This window comes from Schistocerca gregaria, chromosome X (assembly GCF_023897955.1).
Source record: "Schistocerca gregaria isolate iqSchGreg1 chromosome X, iqSchGreg1.2, whole genome shotgun sequence".
Lineage (NCBI taxonomy): Eukaryota > Metazoa > Arthropoda > Insecta > Orthoptera > Acrididae > Schistocerca > Schistocerca gregaria.
Genome location: NC_064931.1, coordinates 409443750 through 409469607, shown reverse-complemented (window position 1 = coordinate 409469607; position 25858 = coordinate 409443750). Strand labels below are relative to the sequence as shown.

The window sequence follows — 25858 nt, the reverse complement described above, 5'->3', positions numbered from 1 at the left end:
TTCTTTACACAGAAAGTTTTATTGTTGGTAATGATTGTAACTTCAGAAAGAACATTATCCTGTCAAAAAAATATATTAAAGCAATTTGGAGAAAAGAAATATAAATGTGTCGGATTTTTCATCTGTTCCAGGGTGTTGTATCATCTGTATCATATGATGCAAAGACTAGTGTCATCTGTACCACTTCAGATGACCGCTCAGTAAAAATATGGAAAGTGAACCTGAATCATGAGGAATATTGGGAAGCTGCATCCATCCAGTTAGTCTGTTCATTGTATGGACACACAGCAAGAGTATGGAAGGCCATCACAGTGAACAGAACTGTAGTTAGTGTTGGTGAGGTAGGTGAGAATAACATCTGTGTGATGTGAAAATTTATCATCTTTGCTAATTAATATCAAATATTAAAAGTATGTGGTATTGTATGTATTTTAAGTAATTAATTTCTTCAGATTTAAAGTTTTATAATTGTAGTGCACAATGTGCTTCTTAGCATGTCAGTTACTTGTTAAAAACCTGAAACTGCGAGTAATACTACCTACACAGAAAGATGTATCATTTCCATGGGCGCACTCAAAATTAGTTCTTTTTCAGTGAATGGGTCTCCATTCAAGATAATTATTTTCTGTCCAGTTGCAAACCTGGATCCCACAATAATACATATTCTGTATTAGGCATCTGTCTGGTACTGCATTACAAGCTTTTGTAAATTCTGTAAACATTAAATGCATATTGATAGCTGTACCGTGGCTCTTAGGATGTTGTGTGACATGGCTGCCTCATTTGATTTATGGGATGACACAACAATAAAAAGCCATTTTGTGCTTTGGTGGACTATAGACTGACAGGTGCTGTTCTGTTTGAAGCATGCTTGTTTGAAAGAAAAGTATCTTTTGGTGTGAATCCCATGTACTGTAGAATTTACTTTTAAATAAGATACTGTGCAGTTCTGTTCTCGTTGAGACTGCATGCCTCATGTTGCTTTATGTGACAATGCTGCAGAAATAGGCTAACAGTTCAGGAAAGTGACTTGCTCATTTTGTGTGAAAGACCACTCATCACTACAGGATTGTTTATTGAGGGATAATTTTATGACAGAAAAGAAAATCTCCTAGGTACTGATGGGTTTGGTAAGAATTTGAATTTAAAATATACTATGCATTTACAATGTGTTTTAAGGTGATGACTTTGTGCTGTAACACGAGGACCCATACTAGTACCTGTGCCCATTGGTGGTCTTCATGGACAGGAGGCTGTCACTCTTTATCAGGCTGTTACCTTGCAAACCACAAATGTTCCTGCAAAATGTTATGTTGCCATGAAGGGGAAAAAAATTAACACTGAGATGTCAGAAAATGTAAGTGGCATCAACAAGTATACTGAAAAAGCAACATCTCATTTTTTTTGCACTTACTGCAGGCTAACAAGCTGCAGCCAAAGTTATTCTGCATAGTGAATACAAGTAAATTTCCTAATGCTCATAAATATGTAGCAAACCTGTTGCAGAATTAATTTAGAATAGTTAATTTGAAGTTGAGTGTGTTCATTATGTTAATGAGCTGTAGTGGTTGGTGGTCAGTAATTTCAGTGGCCTTTTTTGTGTCAAATTTCAGAGCCTAATTATACACAAAGGCTGTTTTGTTACTGTATAGGTTTGCTTGTTGATACATATTTACTGTGTCCACACTGTATTAATACTGATCACTTCTTCCCCTGGATGAATTTTCCAAATTAGTCTTTCATTTTCACAGCATAATTTAAAAGCTGTATGATTTTATCAATTAGTAACTGAGGACAACAATTATTAGCAAATTATGGTAACCAAGCTAACATAAACATAATAAGAGAAAAGAACAGTGCTCCAACAATAAAGAAGTTGATCAGGAACTGACATGTAGATGGAAGATTCAAGGACCTATCACAGCAATATATCTTTGGTAGTAGTGATGTCAGTCAGTTAATTCACTCACTGCATACACCGAAGCATAAAAATAGGTACTGAGGTGTCACCATCAGTTTCTTGATAGACCACAGACTGACAAACTAATCAGCAGCCCTAGAAGCAAATATCAACTTGCCAGATGGATTGTCTTGTAAGGCAAGTAGAAACGCAAAAACAAACAGTGTTAGAAATGGAATGAAAGATAACTAGCTCACTGACAATGAGGTCACTATAGGCAGAGCACAAGCATCAATCACCATGTCACCTTACTTAGTTTCAATGAAGGAAACTGTGTTGTAGACAGACTGGATATAGTGCAAATTTCATAGAAATTCCCAAATATTTTTGCATTGTAAATGAAAATCTCAGAAAGAGATGGCACATATCTGGAAGGCCAAGACAAAAATGTGAGAGTGATCTGAAAAAGCAGATGGTGAACCTGGCTGTTTGTGTTTGTAAGCATACCAAGGAATGCTACAAAAAGATGCCACCCCATATCACCAAATTTTAATGGGGAACACTTCATAAGCTTTACCAAACCAGGCAGCAGTATTTATGTTTCTTTTGAGTCTAAAGGCTGTGGGTAACATAGCTGAGGGATTTACAAATTCAAGAAGTCACAAAAAGTTGACAGGACTCTTCCAAGGATAGTGTATGTTATCTGTGTACAGTGTGTGAACAAATCTAATTTGATATCTATTTAAATTTGCAGTCCAGGTTTGCTGGTAGATTTGACAGTTACCTTTTTATGGAAAAAAACGTTTTATTTGTGAAAGCCTGAAAGTCTCTGCAGTTTTTTGGACAGTACACTGGTGTGCAAAATATAATGATGAAAATAACCCTCACATGATGTTTCACTGAAAAGTAACATAACTCAATAAAATTTGGACAATACATAGTTAGAACTGCTACAGTATACTATGGAAGGTAACAGGGAGAAATAATCAATGAGATGAACAGAAATGACACTTTTATTCAAAGACACTGATTACACTGAAGTCACTGCAATTTATGATTGTCTCCCAGACATTACAAAAGGTGGGACAGGGTTCTTAACAGGGTGTGTGGTCACGACAGGTGACAATGCATTCTGTGCAACAAGCTCCCATGCTGGCCACAAAGTTGGCAACGAATTCTTGCATTAGTGTGTTCCAGTACTCCACCATTGCTGTTGATAACTGTGTAGAATGGTCAGTGCTGCATGTGGATGTGCTGCAAAACATCTCCACGATGAATCGTACACGTGCTTGATGGGTTTTAAGTGGGATGAAACAATCAGGCCAATTCAGTCACTGAATATTCTTTTGCCCCAAAAGCTCCTTAACCCATGCTGTCTGATGTGCTCACACATTTTCACCCATAAAAATGAAGTCATGACCGAATTCAACCCTGAAAAGACACACATGGGGAAGGAATACAATGTCAGAATAACACTGTCTGGTGAGTATACATGTTCAAAGGTTTGGAGCTCAGTGCACCCATACAACATTATGCCTTTCCACACCACAACACTTGGACCACCAAAACAATCATGTTCGACAAGGTTACTGGTTGCATTAAGTATTCACACTTCTCACCATATGAGGGTATATCCAGAATTATTATTTTGGTGCTCCAGATGTGATGGTGGAGAGGCATGCATGGGTGTACTGAACTACAGGTCTTTGAACACAGTACACTCAATGGTCAATGTTGTTGTGCCACTGTACTCCTTCCCAGGGCACATTTTTTCAGGGTTGTGTTCAGCCCTGACTCCATTTTTATGGATGGCAGTGTGCAGCCACACCAAATAATGCAGTTAGAGGAGCTCATGGAAAAAGACGGTATTCAGAAAATGAAGTATCTTGCATAATCCATCTGACTTAAACCCCATTAGGCAATTGTAGGGAGATGTATTGCAGCATGTCCATGGGTACCAATGACCATTCAGCTGTTGTCTGTTGCACTGGTGGTGGAATGCAATGCCCTACCACAATAACTCCTTACCAAACTTGTGGCCAGCATGGGAGAATGTTGCAGAGCATGCATTGCCACCTGTGGTGATCACACACACTATTAAGAGCCATCCTATTGAAAACCATGTCCCACCTTTTGTAATATCCAGGGCACCACCATAAAAATTGTGGTGATCTCAGCATAGTTATTGTCTTTGAATAAAAGTGTTATTTCTGTTTGTCTCATTGCATGTTTCTCTCATTACCTGCTGTAATGTACTGTAGCAGTTCACTCCACACTGAAGAGCCAAAGAAACTGGCACACCTGCCTAATATCATGTCAGGACCCCGTGACACACAGAAGTGCTGCAACACAGTGTGCCAAGGCCTTGACTAATGTCTGAAGTAGTGCTAGAGGAAATTGACACCATGAATCCTGCAGGACTGTCCATAAATCTGTAAGAGTACAATGGGATGGAGATCTCTTCTGAATAGCACGTTGTAAGGCATCCCAGATATGCTCAATAATGTTCATGTCTGGGGAGCCTGGTATTGCATGTCAGAGTCTAGATATGACATATCAGGGGTCCCATATCACTCCAACTACACATGTCCCATGCCATTACAGAGGCTCCACCAGCTTTAACAGTGCCCTGCTGACATGCAGGGTACATGGATTCATGAGGTTGTTTCCGTACATGTCCATCCGCTTCATACAATTTTAAACGAGACTCGTCTGACCAGGCAACATTTTTCCAGTCATCAACAGTCCCCACGAGTGGGCCTTCAGCTCCAAAACTGCACATCGATGATGTTTTGTTGAATGTTTCACATGCTGAAATTTTTTGATGGCCCAGCATTGAAATCTGCAACAATTTGCAGTAGGATTACATTTCTGTTACATTGAACAACTCTCTTCAGTCATTGTTGGTCACATTCTTGCAAGACCTTTTTCTGGCTGCAGTGATGTTGAAGATTTGATGTTTTACCAGATTCCTGATATTCACAGAACACACATGAAATGGTCATATGGGAAAATCCCCATTTCATCACTACCTCGGAGATGCTGTGTCCCGTTGTTCGTGCGCCGACTATAACACCACATTTAAACTCACTTAAATCTTGATAACCTGTCATTGTAGCAGCAATAACCAATCTTATAACTGCACCAGGCATTTTTGTCTTATATAGGTGCTGTGGACTGCAGTGCCATATTGTGCGTATTTACAAATCTCTCTATTTGAATACACATGCCTAGTCCAGTTTCTTTGGCACTTCATTGTATGTATGCTCCAGTTTCATCTAGCTATGTTAGTTATCACTGACAAATAATGTCAAATTTACTTTTATCCTTAATTTTTGTACACCACTATAGCAGGGAACCAATAAATAAACTGTATTTCATGTTTGGAACATTAAAAGGATCCAGGTAGGAGGTCTGGTGTGGCTTGCTGTTTTAATGTCAGAAAGTTTCTTAACAGTGGATGCTCCACTGCAGATATGATTCATTCTGTGTTTCCTGTTGTTATCAGGATTCATCTGTAATGGTGTGGGGATTTGAAGGAAAATTGCTGAAACAGTGGAAGTATCATCAGAGCAGTACCATATGGGCTATGGACTACAGCACTGAGAAAAAAATTGTTGTAAGTATAGGACATAGGACAATTGTTTATGTGTGTTTCTTATGATTACTCAAATGTAGGGATAATTATCTTATTAATATAATTCAGTTCATGATCATTAGTTGATATCTCTTAGGAAACCCTTGTTATGAAGGATAACTGCTGCTAATTAATATGCTCTAATTACATCACAGTTGGCGCTATTATTATTTTGTGTGTGTGTGTGTGTGTGTGTGTGTGTGTGTGTGTGTGTGTGTGTGGGCGCGCGCGCGCGCGCGTTTGTTTGTCTGTCTGTGGCAGGGTTCATGTGTACACTATTTATGTCTGAGCTCTCAAACTTCAGCAGAATTATTCCACGTTTTGATCACTCTAGAGAAATATACATTGGCATCCTATGGCATAAGAAATGATTTTTCAATTATATTTTTTGTCTTCCACCATGGTAGTACAAACCCCTTCTACAGGAAGAAATTCTTAAATAGAATGTCATATGTATGCTTTGCAGGTGGTAATTAAGTCTATTTATACCATTTACAGTGACTTAAATTATTCTCTCCATGAAGGACTAATATCGGTGAATAGATTTCGATGAAACTGAACATGTTTAAACTTCCCATCTATGAAACAGTAAAACTTATGAAAATTGCTGCATCAAGTAGGAGACATGTTACTGGAATAAACTTCATATCACAGCTAATGTGCATAAAAATACACCAGTCATAAGACTACAGAAGTGTATGTGGTCTTTGATTTTGAAAATTCAGTATGGTGTCGTACAAGTTCGAATTAGAGGCTTTAAACTTTGTGGCATGGAATCAAATATATCTTGGATATGTTTCTGGGGGATGGATTGTATGCAAGCCCACAACAGGTTAACAATCTTTTCTGGAGGAATATGACAGACCAGTAGCTGACCAACCATGTTTCATGGACATGTCAAGTGAAAGTGCGGAACAGCAAGTAGTGGCCTACTTTTCTGCAAAGAAAATCTTTTCCATCTCTTGCCACTTGTGAATGGGTATTGTCCTGCTGAAATATGGCATACAGAGTTACATGAAGGAAGCACAGTACTTCAGGCTGTAGACTCTTCCTTATGTCATGTAAATTTTCAGATAACACTTGATATGTAAAAGCTGAAATTATTTGTTGTATCAAATGGCATGCCAGATATCACGCTTCGAATCTTTCCACTGTGCACTGTAAACTGTGTAGCACTGGTCCAGCCTTTAGCAGGTGACATTTTTAATATCTGATTTCCATACAGCCTGAGTATCAGTAGGAAGAACGTGTCAAAGATAGTTGGGCTACATACAATGGCAACAGCTTGTGCATGTCCAAGGTGCTGCAGCCCAGCAAACATGTCAGGTGGCATTGCCCACTGACATGTGTGTGCTACTAAATACTGCATCCTGGCCTGCCCCAGTTAGTCTTTTGTTAGTCTCTGAAGCCTTTAGTTTTGTGCCATTGAATAGTAGAGTCTTCACCTTGCCTGATTTACATTTGTGATTTGGATATCTTCCTGACTGTTGTAAACACTTAAAAAGACTGCTATGCTCAAGATTTGTTTTTGTTACCTACTTACCTTGTGAACCTCAGGAACTGCCTGTTCATTCTGCCACTCTCTGCACTACTACCAGTGTGAGTGATCATTAACTGAGTTCTACCAACACAGAGTAGGATAGAAAAGTAGTGACAAGAACTTTTTCATCATGCAATTATTCCAGTGAAGCACAGATCCCAAGTTTCTAAAGTTATGGCAGCAGCAGTTGTTGTAACAACAACAACAACAGCAAGAAAAATAATGTGATTTCTGGCAGCAGCAGCAGCAGCAGCATCAGCAGCAGCAGCAGCAAGAAAAGAAGTGGGAATTCTATTGGCAACAGCAGTTGTTGCTGTTATGCCAGTTGTAAAACCAAAAACAGTTGGCAGCTGCCATTTCCTCACCACCCCTCTCTTTTGTTCACTTGCTTTGATGAGGCAAACGAAACTTGGTATGTATATTCATGAGGTTCATTCAAATGAAACATTGTCAGTGCATCTACCTTTGCCTTACATGTAAGGTGGCACCACGTAACTGGGGTTATGGTGGCGCCATCTACTGGTAGAGAGACTGACGCGTGCACAGCGTTGGATGTTGCATAGTGCCAGTGTGGTTTCATGCCAAAGAAAAGGTTGTCACACAAGAAGTTATCATCCACTACCAAACATGCAGGTGAGCAAGCAGGAACAATGAGGAATTATTTGATTTTGGGTGGCAAAGGGAGTTGGAGGCTGTGAAATGTAATGATGGATGAAGGCTGTGTATGGTGAGCACAGTCTGAGGTGTTCAAGTGTTGTGCAATGGCACAAACAATTCCTTGAGGGGCATGTGTCACTGGAAGATGATGATTGTCCTGGACAGGCTCATCATATCATTACACTAGAAATTGTTGTGGAAGTGAATGCTTTATTCTTGGCCAACTGCAGAATTACCATGGACAAGATCCATCAGTTACTGAGTATTAGCAAGGGCACTGTCCACACCATAATCCATCAACACTTGAACTGTTGAAAAATCTGGGCACAGTGGGTTTCCCACCAACTGACCACTGAACAGAACAGTACTTGAATGGTGCTGTCATTGACTTAACTGCAATGTTATCATGAGGAGGAAAGCAAGTGTCAGAGCAAGCAGTGGATACATGTGACTTTACACCTCCAAAGAAATCAAAGGCTGTGCTCACCAGTTCTGGTATGCTCATGATGACCTTTTTTGACCACAAGGGCCCAGTGTTGTAACTGCGATCAGAACGGTCGTGGGGTAGCAAAGACGGAAGGCACGGTGGAACCCGTGGAGAGGCCTGTGAACAACAACACAATGGAAGAGGATGGACACGACCAGTGTAGGATGGAACGAATACAAAAACACCGAACAACAGAGTCGCAAGGAAACAAACTCGTACATGAACCAGGAAGTAAGCAGTCTAGCGCAAAGCGAGGTGTAATGCGACATAAGCGAGATTAGACTGACTGGCTGAGTGAGTGGCCTGCATTTAAGTATGTTATCGAGGGTGCCGCTATTGGCCGCTGGGACCACGTGTTCCACTGTGGCACCCCCACAGTAAAATCGGGCCAGGAGGTGCGCGCCGCCACGGCTTAAGACGCGATGGTGCAGGGACCTCTATGGGTCTTCAACGTCCATGATGCCTGGCATGGTTTCAAATTCCGCGGCACGCCGTACCAGACCCAGTACTCATCGAGTGCCTGGAATGGCAAACCAACATCAATGCCCAGCATTGTCAAGCCAGTTTATAGAACCTTAGATGAGCCATCAAGTTGAAATGCAGAGGAGTGTTGTGTGATATGTCTGCGTAAGCAGAAGAAACTAACGATCAAAGTCCAAAAATAATTTATTGGACTGTCCAATTAACCGAAAAAAATTCTCCTAGTATAACGCCAACACAAAACAGTGATCTTTGAATCACAACTACATACAAAAGCTATATAGAAAACAATTGAAATAATTTCCTACTAGTCTCCACCAGAGATTTCTCCGATATACCAAGCCTAATCCAGAGATCAGCGAGAAGATCTAAGCCGGGCTGCTGAGGTGGCAGCTATCCATGTCTGCTGACAGTCGATGAACTGCCGATGTGCGGCCGAGTGCCGGCCTTTATAGCGCTTCGGCGGATGAGTACCTCGGAACTATTTTCCATCACATGGTTTGACATGTGAAAATAATTCCAGGATCTGCAATGACCTTTTCCTTATGTTTATGTGGACTGGTGGTGGCCCCTGGTGGCCGCTGGTGTCTGCTGTGTTGTTGTTGTTGTTGTTGTTGTTGTGGCCGTTTATCAATATTGCCTGTCAGTTGTGTAGTGCTTCAGTGTGCCTGCGAGGTGGGCAATTGCGGCTGCAGGCTGCCAGTTTGATTGCTGATACTCTAGATGCCGTGATGTCTAGTGGAGAAGGCCACAGCATTGTCCAATGGCATCATCCTCCCACATGATAATGCCTGCCCACACATGGCCAATTGTGGTGAAGACAACTTTGCAGCAGTTTCGGTGGGAAATACTGGAACATCCACAGTACAGTCCTGACCATTAACCATGTGACTTTCATGTGTTTGGACCTGTAAAACAAGCTATTTGTGGATATCAATTCACAATGGATGACGAAATGTGTGACTGGGTCCAGGCATGTATCCGACAGCAGCCTACTAGCTTCTTCAAGGATAGAATCGACTGGTTAATGTCATAATGGGATAAATGTACCGATAGTTTTGGTGACTATTTTTGAGTAAATGTGCTGTGTATAACTACATTTTTGAGTTAATAAAATCATTACTGTTAATTTACACGAGTGACTGGGTTTCATTTGAATACCCTTATATGTCATTTTGTTCTTCACTGCAAGGCAATTTAGTATCTGACTCTGTATGTCAATGTACCCTCTTACTTCCTTCTAGTAGTAAACTGTACAAAGTGGTGCAGAAACTACATCCACTCTTTGGTCCTAGTAGTTTGATTTTTCCTGATGTTTGTGGTTTTCTGACCAACTATTATGGTCTCCAAACTCACATCATTGCAATTAGGTTCAAGTTAAATCAGTGTGTTAAGCAAATTAATCAATCCTGCATAGTATGAGCTGCTGACAAGTGTGATTTTTCCTGTAAACAGTGTGCACATCATATGTAGACTTCTTAATCCATGACGTTATCTATTTTGCTAGTGTATGAGATATTAGTGCAAAGGCTTTAGAGACATTTTAGCCCGCCCTGTGTTGTGTGTCAAAAATTGCCAAAGCTCATGAAGTCAGTGGAAGCTGAGTTTCATGATTCCTCTGATGCTGATGTTTATTAGTAGTATGTAGTATTAGGTGCTGGTGTACTCCACAATTAGCTGATTACTTCCATTATGTTATCATCAAATTTACAAGGCACCTGTTTGTCTGGTAGTCAAGCAACATGGGATTCAGTAGTTAGTGATCCCCTGCCCTCATCATCAGTAGAAGTGCACAAACAGAAGTGCTTTATTTGCCGCCAATGTGACCCAAAGCAAGCAGTGGCTCATGTAATATTTTCCTCTCCCTCACTGTAAAAGGACCCCACAAAAGTTCATGCTGTCAAATTGTGTCCAGATTGTAGCTCACAGCATCAAAGGCATCACAGCCCTTTCTGTATGTCATCTGTTTTGCAGGCCACAAACTGCAGCACCTCGCCAATGACTACCTCAGCTGGTGTGTATCAATGATAGTGGTTGTCAGCACATTACACACTACTTTGCATTGCCCATGGCAGCAGCTGGTGGGGTGCAATGTCTCATGTTGCAACTGGACTTTAATAGTGTGACAACAGATTTCCAATTGGATACTGATTAATGAGGTCACATGCCAGCGCATTGGCTCCCCGCAGCTATGGACTCTCAACACAGAGTGGTGACATACAATGGCCAGTCAGTTCCACTGCAGGATCAGTACATAGTCCAAGCTAAGTATAAGAATATAGCCTTGCATCTAACTTTGCTGGTAGTCACCACTTGGACGGCATCTAACGTATTTAGTTTAGACTCTTTTGCACTTCCTGGTTTTCAAATTCAGGACCAGTTTAATCTAGTTTCAACTGTGATCCCATTCACAAAACTTGATATGTTGTGTGCACAATTTAAGCAACTCTCTGAACCTACATTAGGTTGTGCACCAGGGTTCCAGACCCACATATCCTTAAAGCAATTGGTAGTGCCTAAGTTTTATAGAACTCATCCCGTGTCTTTCTCCATGCATGAGCAAGTTAAAGCAGAGCTACACAGATTGCAAATTGTGGATGTTATATCCTGAGTAGCATCTAGCCAGTGGGCTATGCCTGTGGTCAAAGTTAAGAAACATTATGGATCCCTTCATATTCGTGTTGGTTTTATGTCTAAAGTTAATGCTCAAGCAAATGTCGATTTGTATCCACTTTCTTGGCCGGAGGAATTGTTGGCTAAATTGGCTAGTAACCATTATTTTTCACTGATTGAACTTGCTAGCACCTATGTTCAATTGCATGTAGATGCGCATATGAAATTGTTTTTAGTGATTAATATGCCATTTGGCATGTATTGTTTTGATGGTTTGCTATTTGGTATTGCAAGTGCTCCTGCAATATTTCAGAGATATCTTGAGCAACTCGTTCAAGGTTTCCTCAAGTATGTTAATTACTTAGATGACTTGTTAGTTGCCAATACCATGTGGTAGCAGTAGCAACCTAAAGATGTTGTGTGAGTGACTTCGGGCCCATGGTCTATGTTGTTGACTCGAGAAATACTGTTTCTTTGAGGAAATGTCAAGTACATGGTACGTATATTAAGTAAAGATGGGTTCACATGCACATAGGATCACATGGACACAATCACTAAATTACTGGCTCCAAAGAACCTCAAAGAACTGCAGTCATTCCTCTACAAAGTAAATTATAACACCAAGTTTATTACCAGTTCAGCCCACATTTCTCCTTCATTCACTCAACTGTGTAAAAATGACGTTGAATTTATGCAGGCATGCCAGAAGGCTTTTGTGCAACTAAAAAAGTGCCTTTGATTGGGTCCTTGTTTAGCAGTGTTCCATCGTGGCATGCATTTAATGCTTGCCAATTGTTTACAGATTGGAATTGTTTACAGATAGAGGAAGAAACATTGGTGTCTGGAAGTTTCACATGTATCTCTATGGTACTAAGTTTCATCTGATCACCAACCACTGTTCAGATAAAATGGCAGAGTGGCTGCAACAGTGGGCATTGTACATAAGAAACTACAGGGTGTCTTTAATTTAAGTTCCAGTTTCAAAATTGTGTAGAAAGAGAACCACTGCTCAGAATGATGTCAAATTTGAACACCATATCAAGCATCAGAATATGCACACCAAAAGACAGACAGTACATGTCTGTTCCCCAGTTTGCGTCCAAGTCACCCAACCTGTCTGTCTCCATGAAGGATTGCGCGCTGCTGGTAAAGCTTTTTTTTACAAGAATGGTGACTGTGTGCCAGTAGCCCTGCAGAAGTTCCAGCCACTCAAGGGTATGATAAAGGGCATTGGTTCGATGTCTGCTAAGGGTTCAGAGAAAATGATTAAAAAATTCAAAAACACAGATTTTTTTGAAGTGTGTTGTGGCAGAGGGAAGAAAGCAGTTGATCCTATGTCTGTTGATGTGTGGCCACAGCATTACAGAAGCAGCCAAGCAGTGGTGTGCAAACATACATTGCATGGGGATTTGCCCAAACATTGGACATGTCTGCAAGCATGGTGCATAAAATTCTATGAAATATCCTGCATCACTATCCGCATGAAATCACCCATGTTCAGGAGCTACTTCCTGCTGATCTGCGAGGAAGACAAATGTTCAATCTGGAATTTCTTGCTCACACTGAATGAAGTGTATTTCTGTCTCTATCTCCAAGGACATGTCAAAATGCAGAATTGCAGAATATGGGCAGCAGAAAACTTGAATGCACATAAACCAGTACCACTTAATTCTGCAAAGGTGACTGTGTGGTGCAGGTTGACAGCACCCATCATTTCCCTACACTATGGCCATCCAGATCATCTGATCTTATTCTGTGTGACTTTTGGCTGTGGGGTTAACTGAAAGATGTTCTGCTCAGTGCTCCAATTATGAATATAGCTGAACTGAAGGCACGCATTCCAAATGCATTCTGAACATGACCCACAAAACACTCCAATCTGTTGTGGAACATGCTATTTCTTGACTTCAACTTGAGGCAGAAAATGGTGGATAGCATATCAAACATGTCTTGTGTCAGTCTCAAGACAATTAAAAATTGATGTTATTTTGCTTTTTATGCAGTTTTTGGCCCCAGGACAATTAAGAACTGATGTTGTCATTTTGATTTTTCTGCTGTTTTTGGTATGAGGACAATGAGAAACTGGTTTTTCCCATGTGATGTGATACATCATTCTCAATGTGGATGGGCTTACCAAACTAACAGTGCCACAAGTGTTGACTGCAAAATTTGTGCAGTCAGGCACATTGATAGTGTAATGTGCAACTCAAGCCATAGCCACTATATTGTGATTCATCTGTTATTTCTAGCCAGTCCCGTTCACATTAACACTCTTACAGTACCATCTGTTGGTGAAACTTTTGTTACATTTTATTGTTCCATGATCTTCTGTGTCAATAATATTTTCAAATTTGACATAATTCTGAGCAGTCATTCTCTTTCTACTGTGTTTTGAAACTGGAACTTTAATTATGTACACCCTATATACCTATGAGAGCCATTATTGGCCCACCACGCAGCACTCCAAAGCTGTGCAGCTCAGATGCTGAGTTTGATAAGTCTAAAGTGTTGTGCTTCACATTAGGTGCAAATCAACAACATGCCTTTGACAAGTTTCTGATTATGGTGTGTGAAATAACAACAGGAATGGACTGTGATCCATTCCTCTGCAGGGTGTTGTCTGCTGTATGGTGAAGTTGGCCATAGCACTTGCCTATGGACATCAACCCCAAATGATGCACCTCTTTTTCCTTATGGCACTTGCTTAACATCATTGATGAGATCATTTTGTTATCTATGGATAGTGCGAATGCTGGGTTGTAATTCCTCCCATGCTCCGCCGCCACATGCCAAAACTCCTCCACACTTCACTGTGGGGAATGTACAGAATGAAGGCGATAGTGAGGCATTGTGTATTGGTCTGGGTTTGACCTCACCCTTGAAGGCACCATCTAGAAGTGCTATGCCTGTGCCCGCAACTACACACATAAAAAGAAGTTTCCCATCACCCCGGTTCCCAGAACTCCTGAAGATAGACGTTGACTGTGGATATCATATCACAGACACAGTCCCTCTGACTGTTCAGAGATGTCACTAAACCCACCCAAAGATGTGAGCAACCATGCATGAACATTGCCTATTAGATGGTGGGGGTCTGACGGCCAATCAGTTCCAGTCATTCCACCAGAAAGGAGGCACACGGCTCGTGTTGTCGGTAGTTCAGCGATGTCTAGACAGTCAATGCAGTCAATACCAGGGTTCGATCACATCTGCATTGTTACATTGTGCATGGAAGGGCTCTCAACAAGGGAAGTGTTCAGACATCTTGGAATGAACCAAATCAATGTTGTTTGGATGTGGAGGAGATACAGAGACACAGGAACTGTCAATGACATGCCTTGCTAAGGCCGCTCAAGGGTTACTACTGCAGTGGATGTCTGATACCTACCAATTAGGCTCAGAGGATTCCTGACAGCAATGCCACCATGTTGAATAATGCTTTTTGTGCAGTCACAGGACATCATGTTAGGAGTCAAACTGTGTGCAATAGGCTGCATGATGTGCAACTTCACTCCCAACATCCATGGCGAGGTCCATCTTTGCAACCACGACACCATGCAGCACAGCACAGATGGACCCACCAACATGCCGAATGGACCACTCAGGATTAGCATCACGTCTTATTCACCGATGAGTGTTGCATATGCCTTCAACCAGACAATTGTCGGTGACGTGTTTGGAGGTAGCTCGGTCAGGCTGAATGCCTTAGACACACTGTCCAGCGAGTGCAGCAAGGCGAAGGTCCCCTGCTGTTTTGGGTGGCATTATGTGGGGCTGATGTACACCGCTGGTGGTCATGGAAGGTGCCGTAACATCTGTACGATATGTGAATGCTATCCTCCAACTGATAGTGCAACCATATCAGCAGCATTTTGGCAAGGAATTTGTCTTCATGGGCAACACTTTGCACCTCTGTTGTGCACATTTTGTGAATGACTTCCTTCAGAATAATGACATCGCTTGACTAGAGTGGCCAGCATGTTCTCCAGTCATGAACACTATCAAATATGCCTGGAATAGATTGGAAAGGGCTGATAATGGACAACATGACCCACCAACCACTCCGAGGGGTCTACGCCGAATCGCCATTGAGGAGTGGGACAATCTGGACCAACAGTGCCTTGATGAACTTGTGGATAGTATGCCACAATGAATACAGGCATGCATCAATGCAAGAGGATGTACTGCTGGGTATTAGAGGTACTGGTGTGAACAGCAATCCGTACCATGACCTCTGAATGTCTCGCTGTATGCTGGTACAACATGCAGTGTATGAGTTTCTTGAGTAATAAAAAGGGTGGAAATGATGTTTAGGTTGATCTCTATTCCAATTTTCTGTACAGGTTCTGGAACTCTCAGAACCAAGTAATGCAAAGCCTCTTTTAATGTGTGTATTTGGCCCCTGCACTGCATGCCCTGATCACACTTGGTAAAGAGTGCATGTTGATTTTGGTGGTCCATTCTGGGGAGCAGTGTGGTTTGTACTTGTCAATGCTCATACCTCGAAAGGAATGCATGTTAGAGCACATGTTTACTGGACTTTTTTTCATGTTTTGGTCCATACTACCAGTTTCCAAAATATGGGAAGGAAAGCACTTGCAGTAGAAGAGATTTGTTTCACAGTATCAAAGACGAAGAATTGCTTGCAGCTCCTAAGTAATGCATTTTCAACCCTATGTTTACTGAGACTTATTTGCTTCTACTATCGTGTACTTTCAACTGTATGCATTTACACAATTGATTACGACACCCTGTATATAACACTGATAACAACAGTTACTATGGCAGCAGCTACCCATGATGTGTCCATCATATTTGCGACAGAGGAGGCACCGTCCACCCTGATTTTTAGCAATGGCCCTCAGTTCATGGCAAATGTGTTTCAAGATTTTTGTCAATGCAGTGACATTGAGCTTCTGACAACTGCTCCTTTCCATTCTGCATCCAGTTTGGAAGGCCCAGCAGAAATTTTATGCGGGCGAAGTTTTACTCTCTCTGACATGCTACATCTGACACAGTAGGCCCACCACCCGCAATAGCGGGTGAAATATGTTTGAGGTTGTGGTCAGCCAGGGGTACTTGATAATATCGGAATCAGGTCAATCTGTAACGTAATGTACCAACCCATTTCCCTACAACCACTGAATGGGCACGACCTCTGTGACCACTGTAGGGATGGGCCAGCCCAACAACCTACCTCTTACCTCTGCAACTTCTGATGTTGTGTTGTTGACAGGAACTCGACAGTGAATGGTGATGGGAGCGAATGCAGGTGATACCATTTCAGTCCCCTACACCACTGCTGGCTCCCACCCCCAACCCCACCCCTACCAGCCGCGACCCTGCCCCCTTGCCTTCAATAGAGGTTGAGCATTTTTGGACTGTGGTGCCCAAGGAAACCAAACTATTTTTCACATATATGTCGCATGTGGCACTTCCCTGCAGGCAGGCCCAAGCTGTGCCCCAGATCCTGTCAATTGGCTGGGATTCCCACAGATGGCACTGCCATCCAACCCAGCTGATCACATTGAGGATATACTGCTGGAGCCTTTGGGGAGGATTCCTGCATCTCCCTCTCCCCTTATTCAGTGAAGCTGGAAGTGTCCAGACCTTTTCTAGCACTATGTGCCTGTTAAAAGGGGGTAGTTTTGGTATCTAACGGTGACTTAGATTCCCCATCTAGCCCAAGAATTGATAGGGAGAACATGTCAGACATACTTGGGCTGCATATGATGGACACAGCTAGTGCCTGCATTAGGTGCCACAATTGCAGCAAGAACATCATTGGCATCGCTCTCCAATGTTTGCGTCCCACTAAATATCACAACTCGGTCACCCCAGTTAGTATTTTGATAGTCTGTGAAGCCTTTAGTTACGTACCATAGAATAGTAGAGTCCTGACCTTTCCTGATTTACATTTGTGTGTTGGATTGCTCCCTGAACTGTTGTATGTGCTTAAGACAACTTTACTAGGTTCAGGACTTGTTTTGGGTATCCTCTCACTTTGTGAACTCCACTTTCATTGACCTCATGAACTGCCTGTTCATTTCGTGGTTCTCTGCCAGTGCGAGTAATCATAAAGTGAGTTCTACCAATACAGAGTAGGAGAGAAAATTATCAAACCATCTACTCAATCAAATCCACACCCCCTGCAGTTCTTCAGTGTCAAACCAACACTGGAAACTATTGTTGAACCCTGCAGGTGACATTGCAGTCATCTTGTGCTGTGCTCATGTTATAGGTTTAATGCTGTATCTGACCCTCTTCTCTCCAGAAATTGTACACACATCACTGTCATAACACCAGTGCATATGTGCCAACATGCCACAGTATGAAAAATGCATTTCATGGAGACCAATTATTCTGTGGTCTTTGAGTCTTTCACATGCTGATCTTCTTTATGCTAAGAAGATGTCCTGTCATTTGCTTTTAGTAACACTGACCTTTTTCAGTCACATGAGAGAGCACTGTTGTGTCTACATATACACAGTCTCTCTCCAGGGTTGGTAATCTACGAACAGCATTCTACACCTCCTTTTTGTTTGAATTCATTTGTGCCAGTCTTTCCAGGTGCTGCAGGTTTCACAATATTAGTGTATTTTAGGCCATAACTTCAAGATAAATGTTGTTATACAATTTATTCAACTGGGTTTGGAACATTGTAACAAATTAAGAATTATAAATGTACAAAAAATTTTGAGCTATATGCACTAATTTCTTTTGTATGTGGTGAGACTGTAAACAAACGAGTTTAAATAACTGAATATAGTAAATACCTTTACTGTTGTGTATACATGACTTTTTTGTACTTTCTGTATGTTGGTTTGTTCCCATACTTGACTGCCATATCTTGTATATCATTTATTTTGAGCACCATAGGTTCCTTGGTTAGACTGTATGGAATGTATATTCAGACTGTGTTTTATTTTAAATGATACTGACTAGCACAGTTGTGAACTGAATGTCTTTATTTATTTATATGTTTGTTTTTGTAGGTTGTCGGTGGAAGTGATGGAGGAGTTATTGCATGGCCATTTAATATGTGGAGAGAAGAGAGTTTGAATCATGCACAATTGTCTTTCCATGAGTGCTTAAACAATTCAGTTAATCATGTAAATCATATAGATGGCATCATACTTCGCCGTATTGTTATTTTAAAGGATAACCATGTAGTGGCATTAACTAAAAATGCCGCTCTTTGGCATTATGATGACTGCCATGGTGCTGAATGTAAATTTACATTTGACTGCAAAAGATTTTCAAATATATGCCTTCTTGACATCTCACCATCAAGAGCTTTGCTTGCTATTGCATCATGTGATGGTGAAATTCTTGTTATGAGTGGTACGTATCATAATATGAAACACTGTTGTTAATGAATGGATTTGTTAACAGGTTGTTTCATCTGTGACAGAAATTTTATTTGTATGAGTTACAGAAATTATTAGTATGTCATATTAATGGAAGCCAGAGGTGGGGGAATTAAGCCTCAAGATTGACAGTGGGCAACAAGGGGAGAAAACATACTTTTTTAAAGTGCAACCTGTGTTTCATCCCAATTTTTTGTGCTTACTCAGCTCTTAATTCTTATGGGATAAAAAATTAAAACACAGTACCTATTTTAAAACTACACACTTGATCTTACTAGTCCTTCACAAACTTGACAGTAGAAAAGTGCATAATATGATGAATGTGGTGAAATGTATTTATAATTATTAAAAGACATATGTTAGTTCTTAATATGCAGAGGGATAGAAGAAAGAAAGTTACATTCAATTCTATGGAGATACTCTGTAGGGTAAGTTTGCCAGTGGAAACTATACACCAGGTTTCATAACTTGTGTTTTGACACAGCTACAGTTGAATTGCACAACACCTTAAATTACAGTAAGTTTTTGTAGAATATATAGAGGCATAACACACATGACAGAACTCCAGAAGAAGTTGAAGTTAGCAATAAAATTTTTAGGAAATGTGACCATGCTTTCTGTGTACCTTTTCTATTCTCACCTCATCCTTTGACTGAGGACACTGGATGTGTTAGCAGAAGACCAATATGCCAATATGAACATTTTCCTGGAAAATCTGTTTATGTCAGTTATAACCATGTATGTTACATTTGTATAATCTGTGTCATTCAAGGACATTATTTTCATCCCTAAAGAAACAGATGCCTATTCAACCAAGAATCCACCTGGTGCCATACCTAAGAAATCTTAAAGTAAGCTCCTTGAAGGATCTGGACAATCCCAGATTACTTTTTTAAAAAAAGTACCAGAGAAAAAATGCTCCTCACTGTTTCTTTTATATTACATTTTTCACTGTCCCAGCTGGGCAGTGGCAGCATTGAATACATCAGTATGCTTGGCTGTCATACATAAAATTGTTAAACAGTGTCTACCATAAGGGCAATATATTGAAAATGGACACCTTCAGAATGTCCATAACACTGAGCATTTATGCTGAAGCTGGTGAAGGTGCCCTTTTCATCTAGCACAAATTATTCATAGTCATGAGTATCGACTCGTGTCAACCCTATATTATCCAGATTTTAAACTCATTTCATAGTCATAAATGTGTTCTTCAAAGTTGCAGAAGGCCAAAAAAGTAACTTTCATTTCAAACAAAGAGACATCTTACAAATATAGGTATTGCATACACGAGTTAATCCAAGATTGGTTTATGTACATATACTGGTTAATGCCGGGGTTCTTTGTTGTGAATAAACAAATAAAAGCACAATAAATCATATCCTTCAGACTATGCCTTTAGATAAGTTTTTTACACTAAGTTAGATACACACTGTAACTTGGTGAATTAGGTCAAGGGGGCATTGTTGGGGATTCAGTTATTTTCCCTTAAAATGTCTGAGTTTTGCCTTCTAAATGAATTTACGAAAGATATTGGAGCAGATAATAAAGATTTTTATCATCTTCTGTGATTTCTCATCTACTCTGATTACACAAATGACCATCAAACAACTGAGAAATGATGTGTGCAACTAAATGGCCCAGATCGTTAGGGTACCTTTTCCATTTATGGAACAGAGGTATAATTCTTCTGAGTGCCCTCAGAGCATTGGAATTAATTAAAATTAGGAAGCTGACATAGCAGCCAGTGAAGACAAAGAACATGATGTTGCACATTCTTTGAAGGAATTCAGAGACATCCTGCTATTGTTGTAAGTTGTAGTTACTGAAATACACAGTATTGATATTAATAATATTTATTTTATATTTAATTCTGAACTGGTTTTTGGCTTTCTAGTCATGACCCATGGACCTTGTCGTTGGTGGGGAGGCTTGCGTGCCTCAGCGATACAGATAGCCGTACTGTAGGTACAACCACAACGGAGGGGTATCTGTTGAGAGGCCAGACAAACGTGTGGTTCCTGAAGAGGGGCAGCAGCATTTTCAGTAGTTGCAAGGGCAGCTTCTGGATGATTGACTGATCTGGCCTTGTAACAATAACCAAAACGGCCTTGCTGTGCTGGTACTGCGAACGGCTGAAAGCAAGAAGAAACTACGGCTGTAATTTTTCCCGAGGGCATGCAGCTTTACTGTATGATTAAATGATGATGGCATCCTCTTGGGTAAAATATTCCGGACGTAAAATAGTCCCCCATTCGGATCTCCGGGTGGAGACCACTCAAGAGGATGCCGTTATCAGGAGAAAGAAAACTGGCGTTATACGGATCGGAGCATGGAATGTCAGATCCCTTAATTGGGCAGGTAGGTTAGAAAATTTAAAAAGGGAAATGGATAGGTTAAAGTTAGATATAGTGGGAATTAGTGAAGTTCGGTGGCAGGAGGAACAAGACTTCTGGTCAGGTGACTACAGGGTTATAAACACAAAATCAAATAGGGGTAATGCAGGAGTAGGTTTAATAATGAATAGGAAAATAGGAATGCAGGTTAGCTACTACAAACAGCATAGTGAACGCATTATTGTGGCCAAGATAGATACGAAGCCCACACCTACTACAGTATTACAAGTTTATATGCCAACTAGCTCTGCAGATGACGAAGAAATTGAAGAAATGTATGATGAAATAAAAGAAATTATTCAGATAGTGAAGGGAGATGAAAATTTAATAGTCATGGGTGACTGGAATTCGAGTGTAGGAAAAGGGAGAGAAGAAAACGTAGTAGGTGAATATGGAATGGGTGTAAGGAATGAAAGAGGAAGCCGCCTGGTAGTATGTTGCACAGATCATAATTTAATCATAGCTAACACTTGGTTCAGGAATCATGAAAGAAGGTTGTATACATGGTAAAAGCCTGGAGTTACTGGAAGGTACCAGATAGATTATATAATGGTAAGACAGAGATTTAGGAACCAGTTTCTGAATTGTAAGACATTTCCAGGGGCAGATGTGGACTCTGACCACAATCTATTGATTATGCACTGTAGATTAAAACTGAGGAAACTGCAAAAAGTTGGGAATTTAAGGAGATGGGACCTGGATAAACTAACTGAACCAGAGGTTGTAGAGAGTTTCAGGGAGAGCATTAGGGAATGATTGACAAGAATGGGGGAAATACAGTAGAAGAAGAATGGGTAGCTTTGAGAGATCAAATAGTGAAGGCAGCAGAGGACCAAGTCGGTAAAAAGATGAGGGCTAATAGAAATCTTTGGGTAACAGAAGAGATATTGAATTTAATTGATGAAAGGAGAAAATATAAAAATGCAGTAAATGAAGCAGACAAAAAGGTATACAAACGTCTCAAAAATGAGATCAACAGGAAGTGCAAAATGGCTAAGCAGGGATGGCTAGAGGACAAATGTAAGGATGTAGAGGCTTATTTCACACTTGTGTTTTGACACAGCTACAGTTGAATTACACAACACCTTAAATTACAGTATCACTACTAGGGGTAAGATAGATACTGCCTACAGGAAAATTAAAGAGACCTTTGGAGAAAAGAGAACCACTTGTATGAATATCAAGAGCTCACATGGAAACCCAGTTCTAAGCAAAGAAGGGAAAGCAGAAAGGTGGAAGGAGTACATAGAGGGTCTGTACAAGGACAATATTATGGAAATGGAAGAGGATGTAGATGAAGATGAAATGGGAGATATGATATTGTGTGAAGAGTTTGACAGAGCACTGAAAGATCTGAGTCGAAACAAGGCCCCGGGAGTAGACAACATTCCATTAGAACTATTGACGGCCTTGGGAGAGCCAGTCCTGACAAAACTGTACCGTCTGGTGAGCAAGATGTATGAAACAGGCGAAATACCCTCAGACTTCAGGAAGAATATAATAATTCCAATCCCAAAGAAAGCAGGTGTTGACAGATGTGAAAATTACTGAAAAATCAGTTTAATAAGCCACAGCTGCAAAATACTAACTCGAATTCTTTATAGACGAATGGAAAAACTAGTAGAAGCCGACCTCGGGGAAGATCAGTTTGGATTCCATAGAAATACTGGAACACGTGAGGCAATACTGACCCTATGTCTTATCTTAGAAGCTAGATTAAGGAAAGCCAAACCTATGTTTCTAGCATTTGTAGACTTAGAGAAAGCATTTGACAATGTTGACTGGAATACTCTCTTTCAAATTCTGAAGGTGGCAGGGGTAAAATACTGGGAGCGAAAGGGTATTTACAAGTTGTACAGAAACCAGATTGCAGTTATAAGAGTCAAGGGGCAGGAAAGGGATGCAGTGGTTGGGAAGGGAGTGAGACAGGGTTGTATCCTCTCCCCGATGTTATTCACTCTGTATATTGAGCAAGCAATGAATGAAACAAAAGAAAAATTCAGAGTAGGTATTAAAATCCATGGAGAAGAAATAAAAACTTTGAAGTTCGCCGATGACATTGTAATTCTGTCAGAGGCAGCAAAGGACTTGTAAGAGCAGTTGAACAGAGTGAACACTGTCTTGAAAGGAGGATATAAGATGAACATCAACAAAACCAAAGCGGGAATAATGGAATGTAGTCAAATGAAATCGAGTGATGCTGTGGGAATTAGATTAGGAAATGGGACACTTAAAGTAGTAAAGGAGTTTTGCTATTTGGGGAGCAAAATAACTGATGATGGTCAAAGTAGAGAAGATATAAAATGGAGACTGGCAATGGCAAGGAAAGCGTTTCTGAAGAAGAGAAATTTGTTAACATTGAGTATAGAATTAAGTGTCAGGAAGTCGTTTCTGAGAGTATTTGTATGGAGTGTAGCCATGTATGGAAGTGAAACATGGATGATAAATAGTTTGGACAAGAAGAGAATAGAAGCTTTTGAAACGTGGTGCTACAGAAGAATGCTGAAGATTAGAGGGGTAGATCACATAACTAATGAGGAAGTATTGAATAGGATTGGGGAGAAGAGAAGTTTGTGGCACAACTTGACCAGAAGAAGGGATCGCTTGGCAGGACATGTTCTGAGGCATCAAGGGATTACCAATTTAGTATTGGAGGGCAGCGTGGAGGGAAAAAATTGTAGAGGGAGACCAAGAGATGAATACACTAAGCAGATTCAGAAGGATGTAGGTTGCAGTAGGTACTGGGAGATGATGAAGCTTGCACAGGATAGAGTAGCATGGAGAGCTGCATCAAACCAGTCTCAGGACTGAAGACAACAACAACAACAACAACAACAACAGTCAATTCTCAGATAACCTAAGACTATATTACTGTGAGACATCAGTTATGTTCCTCCAAGTACTGACAGAATATTCGATAAATGATAGATTCAGTTAATAGTTTAGTTGCAGAGCAGTTTTCAGTTTCATTTGATTTGTTATTATCTTGGTGTTGCTCAGCAGTTTTATATGATGACTTTAGAAAGAAAGGTAAAGTTTTCCTATTAAAAGGCTGCTGGGTAAATTCAGAGGTGTAATAATTGTATATTTGAGATATAAGAGGCACCAAAAAGTTTCTTTTTGAAGGCCGTATAGTCCAGTATCGGTATGCTAGTCAGGCAAAATTGTCATGATCATTGAGGCAATCACCCCACTGACACACCAGCACACCAGGATGAAGATTTTTGATTGGTAGAACACTGTACCCTGTTGGGTGAAGAAGTCTTTAACTGTCTGCTGCACATCCTCATCTGACAGGATGCCCTTTTTAAGGGACCAAAAGCATGATAATCATATGGAGAGAGATCAGGCTAATAGGGCGAGTGTTTGAGTGTCTCTCACTTCATTTAGTATAACTTCTGTGTTACAACACTTACAATATGTGGATGTGCATTATCATGAAGCAATAGTGCCCCTTGTCAATTTTTTTCACAAAGGTTTTTGAATATACGTGTTGCTGTGTACACGCTCTTCATTCTCCAGTGGATATCTACCAGTGTTTGTCCTTCAGCCGCCAAGAGAAGAATAACAGCATGTTGGTCCTATTTGGATGCATCTGCTAATAATGTCACCATAGTTCATGTTTCTGCACTTACAGCACGTGTGTGTCAAAAACACGTAAATGCCACACTAATACCTTGTTTTGATGTTGGTGCTTATATACCCACAATAGAGTCATGCTATGTTGCATAGACAGTACAGTGCTCACCCCTTATAGCAGCAACATGAGCGAGTCAAGACAGGGTTCAGAATTTATGGAGCCATACACCCAGTATTTTTCTGCTTAAGATTTTGTGCCAACTGAAGTATATAATATTCAGGGCTAGAAAGGATATTATTCATCACCTGCAATTTTTTTTATTACTGATTGGAATATCTTTGTTTTATTTTAGGCATATGGGGAATACCTCAATGAGTAGCAGAATCAAAAAATGGAGACTCCAGATTGGAATAACACCAAAAGGATAGGATTAGGAAAAGGATACAGTGCTACCCGTTGTCAAGATGACCAATAGGTCTTTAGAAGAGCATAGTGTTCCAAAGGATTGGAAAAGGGCACAGGTCATCCCCGTGTTCAAGAAGGGACGTCGAACGAATGTGCAGAACTAAAGACCTATATCTCTAACGTCTATCAGTTTCAGAATTTTGGAACATGTACTATGTTCGAGTATAATGACTTTTCTGGAGACTAGAAACCTACTCTGTAGGAATCAGCATGGCTTTCGAAAAAGATGATCGTGCAAAACCCATCTCGCACTATTTGTCCACGAGACTCAGAGGGCCATAGACACAGGTTCCCAGGTAGATGCTGTGTTTCTTGACTTCCGCAAGGCGTTCATTACAGTTCCCCACAGTCGTTTAATGAACAAAGTAAGAGCATATGGACTATCAGACCAATTGTGTGATTGGATTGAAGAGTTCCTAGATCACAGAACGCAGCCTGTCATTCTCAATGGAGAGAAGTCTTCCGAAGTAAGTGTGATTTCCGGTGTGCTGCAGGGGAGTGTCGCAGGACCATTGCTATTCACAATATACATAAATGTCCTTATGGATAACATCAGAAGTTCACTGAGGCTTTTTGCGGATGATGCTGTGGTGTATCGAGAGGTTGTAACAATCGAAAATTGTACTGAAATGCAGGAGGATCTGCAGCGAGTTGACGCATGGCGCAGGGGATGGCAATTAAATCTCAATGTAGACAAGTGTAATGTGCTGCAAATACATAGAAAGAAAGATCA

General features: G+C 40.6%; 1 protein-coding gene across 3 annotated transcripts in view; it reads left to right on the top strand.

Annotated features, from left to right (window-relative positions):
* Nucleotides 1-25858, top strand: part of LOC126298610 (WD repeat-containing protein 6) — a 268743-nt gene that overhangs the window by 133226 nt on the left and 109659 nt on the right. For all 3 annotated transcript variants that reach the window (XM_049990014.1, XM_049990015.1, XM_049990016.1), the window contains exons 5-7: nucleotides 132-341; nucleotides 5409-5519; nucleotides 18310-18658. In XM_049990014.1, the coding sequence (XP_049845971.1) occupies nucleotides 132-341; nucleotides 5409-5519; nucleotides 18310-18658 (670 nt within the window). The remainder of the gene's footprint in view (nucleotides 1-131; nucleotides 342-5408; nucleotides 5520-18309; nucleotides 18659-25858) is intronic.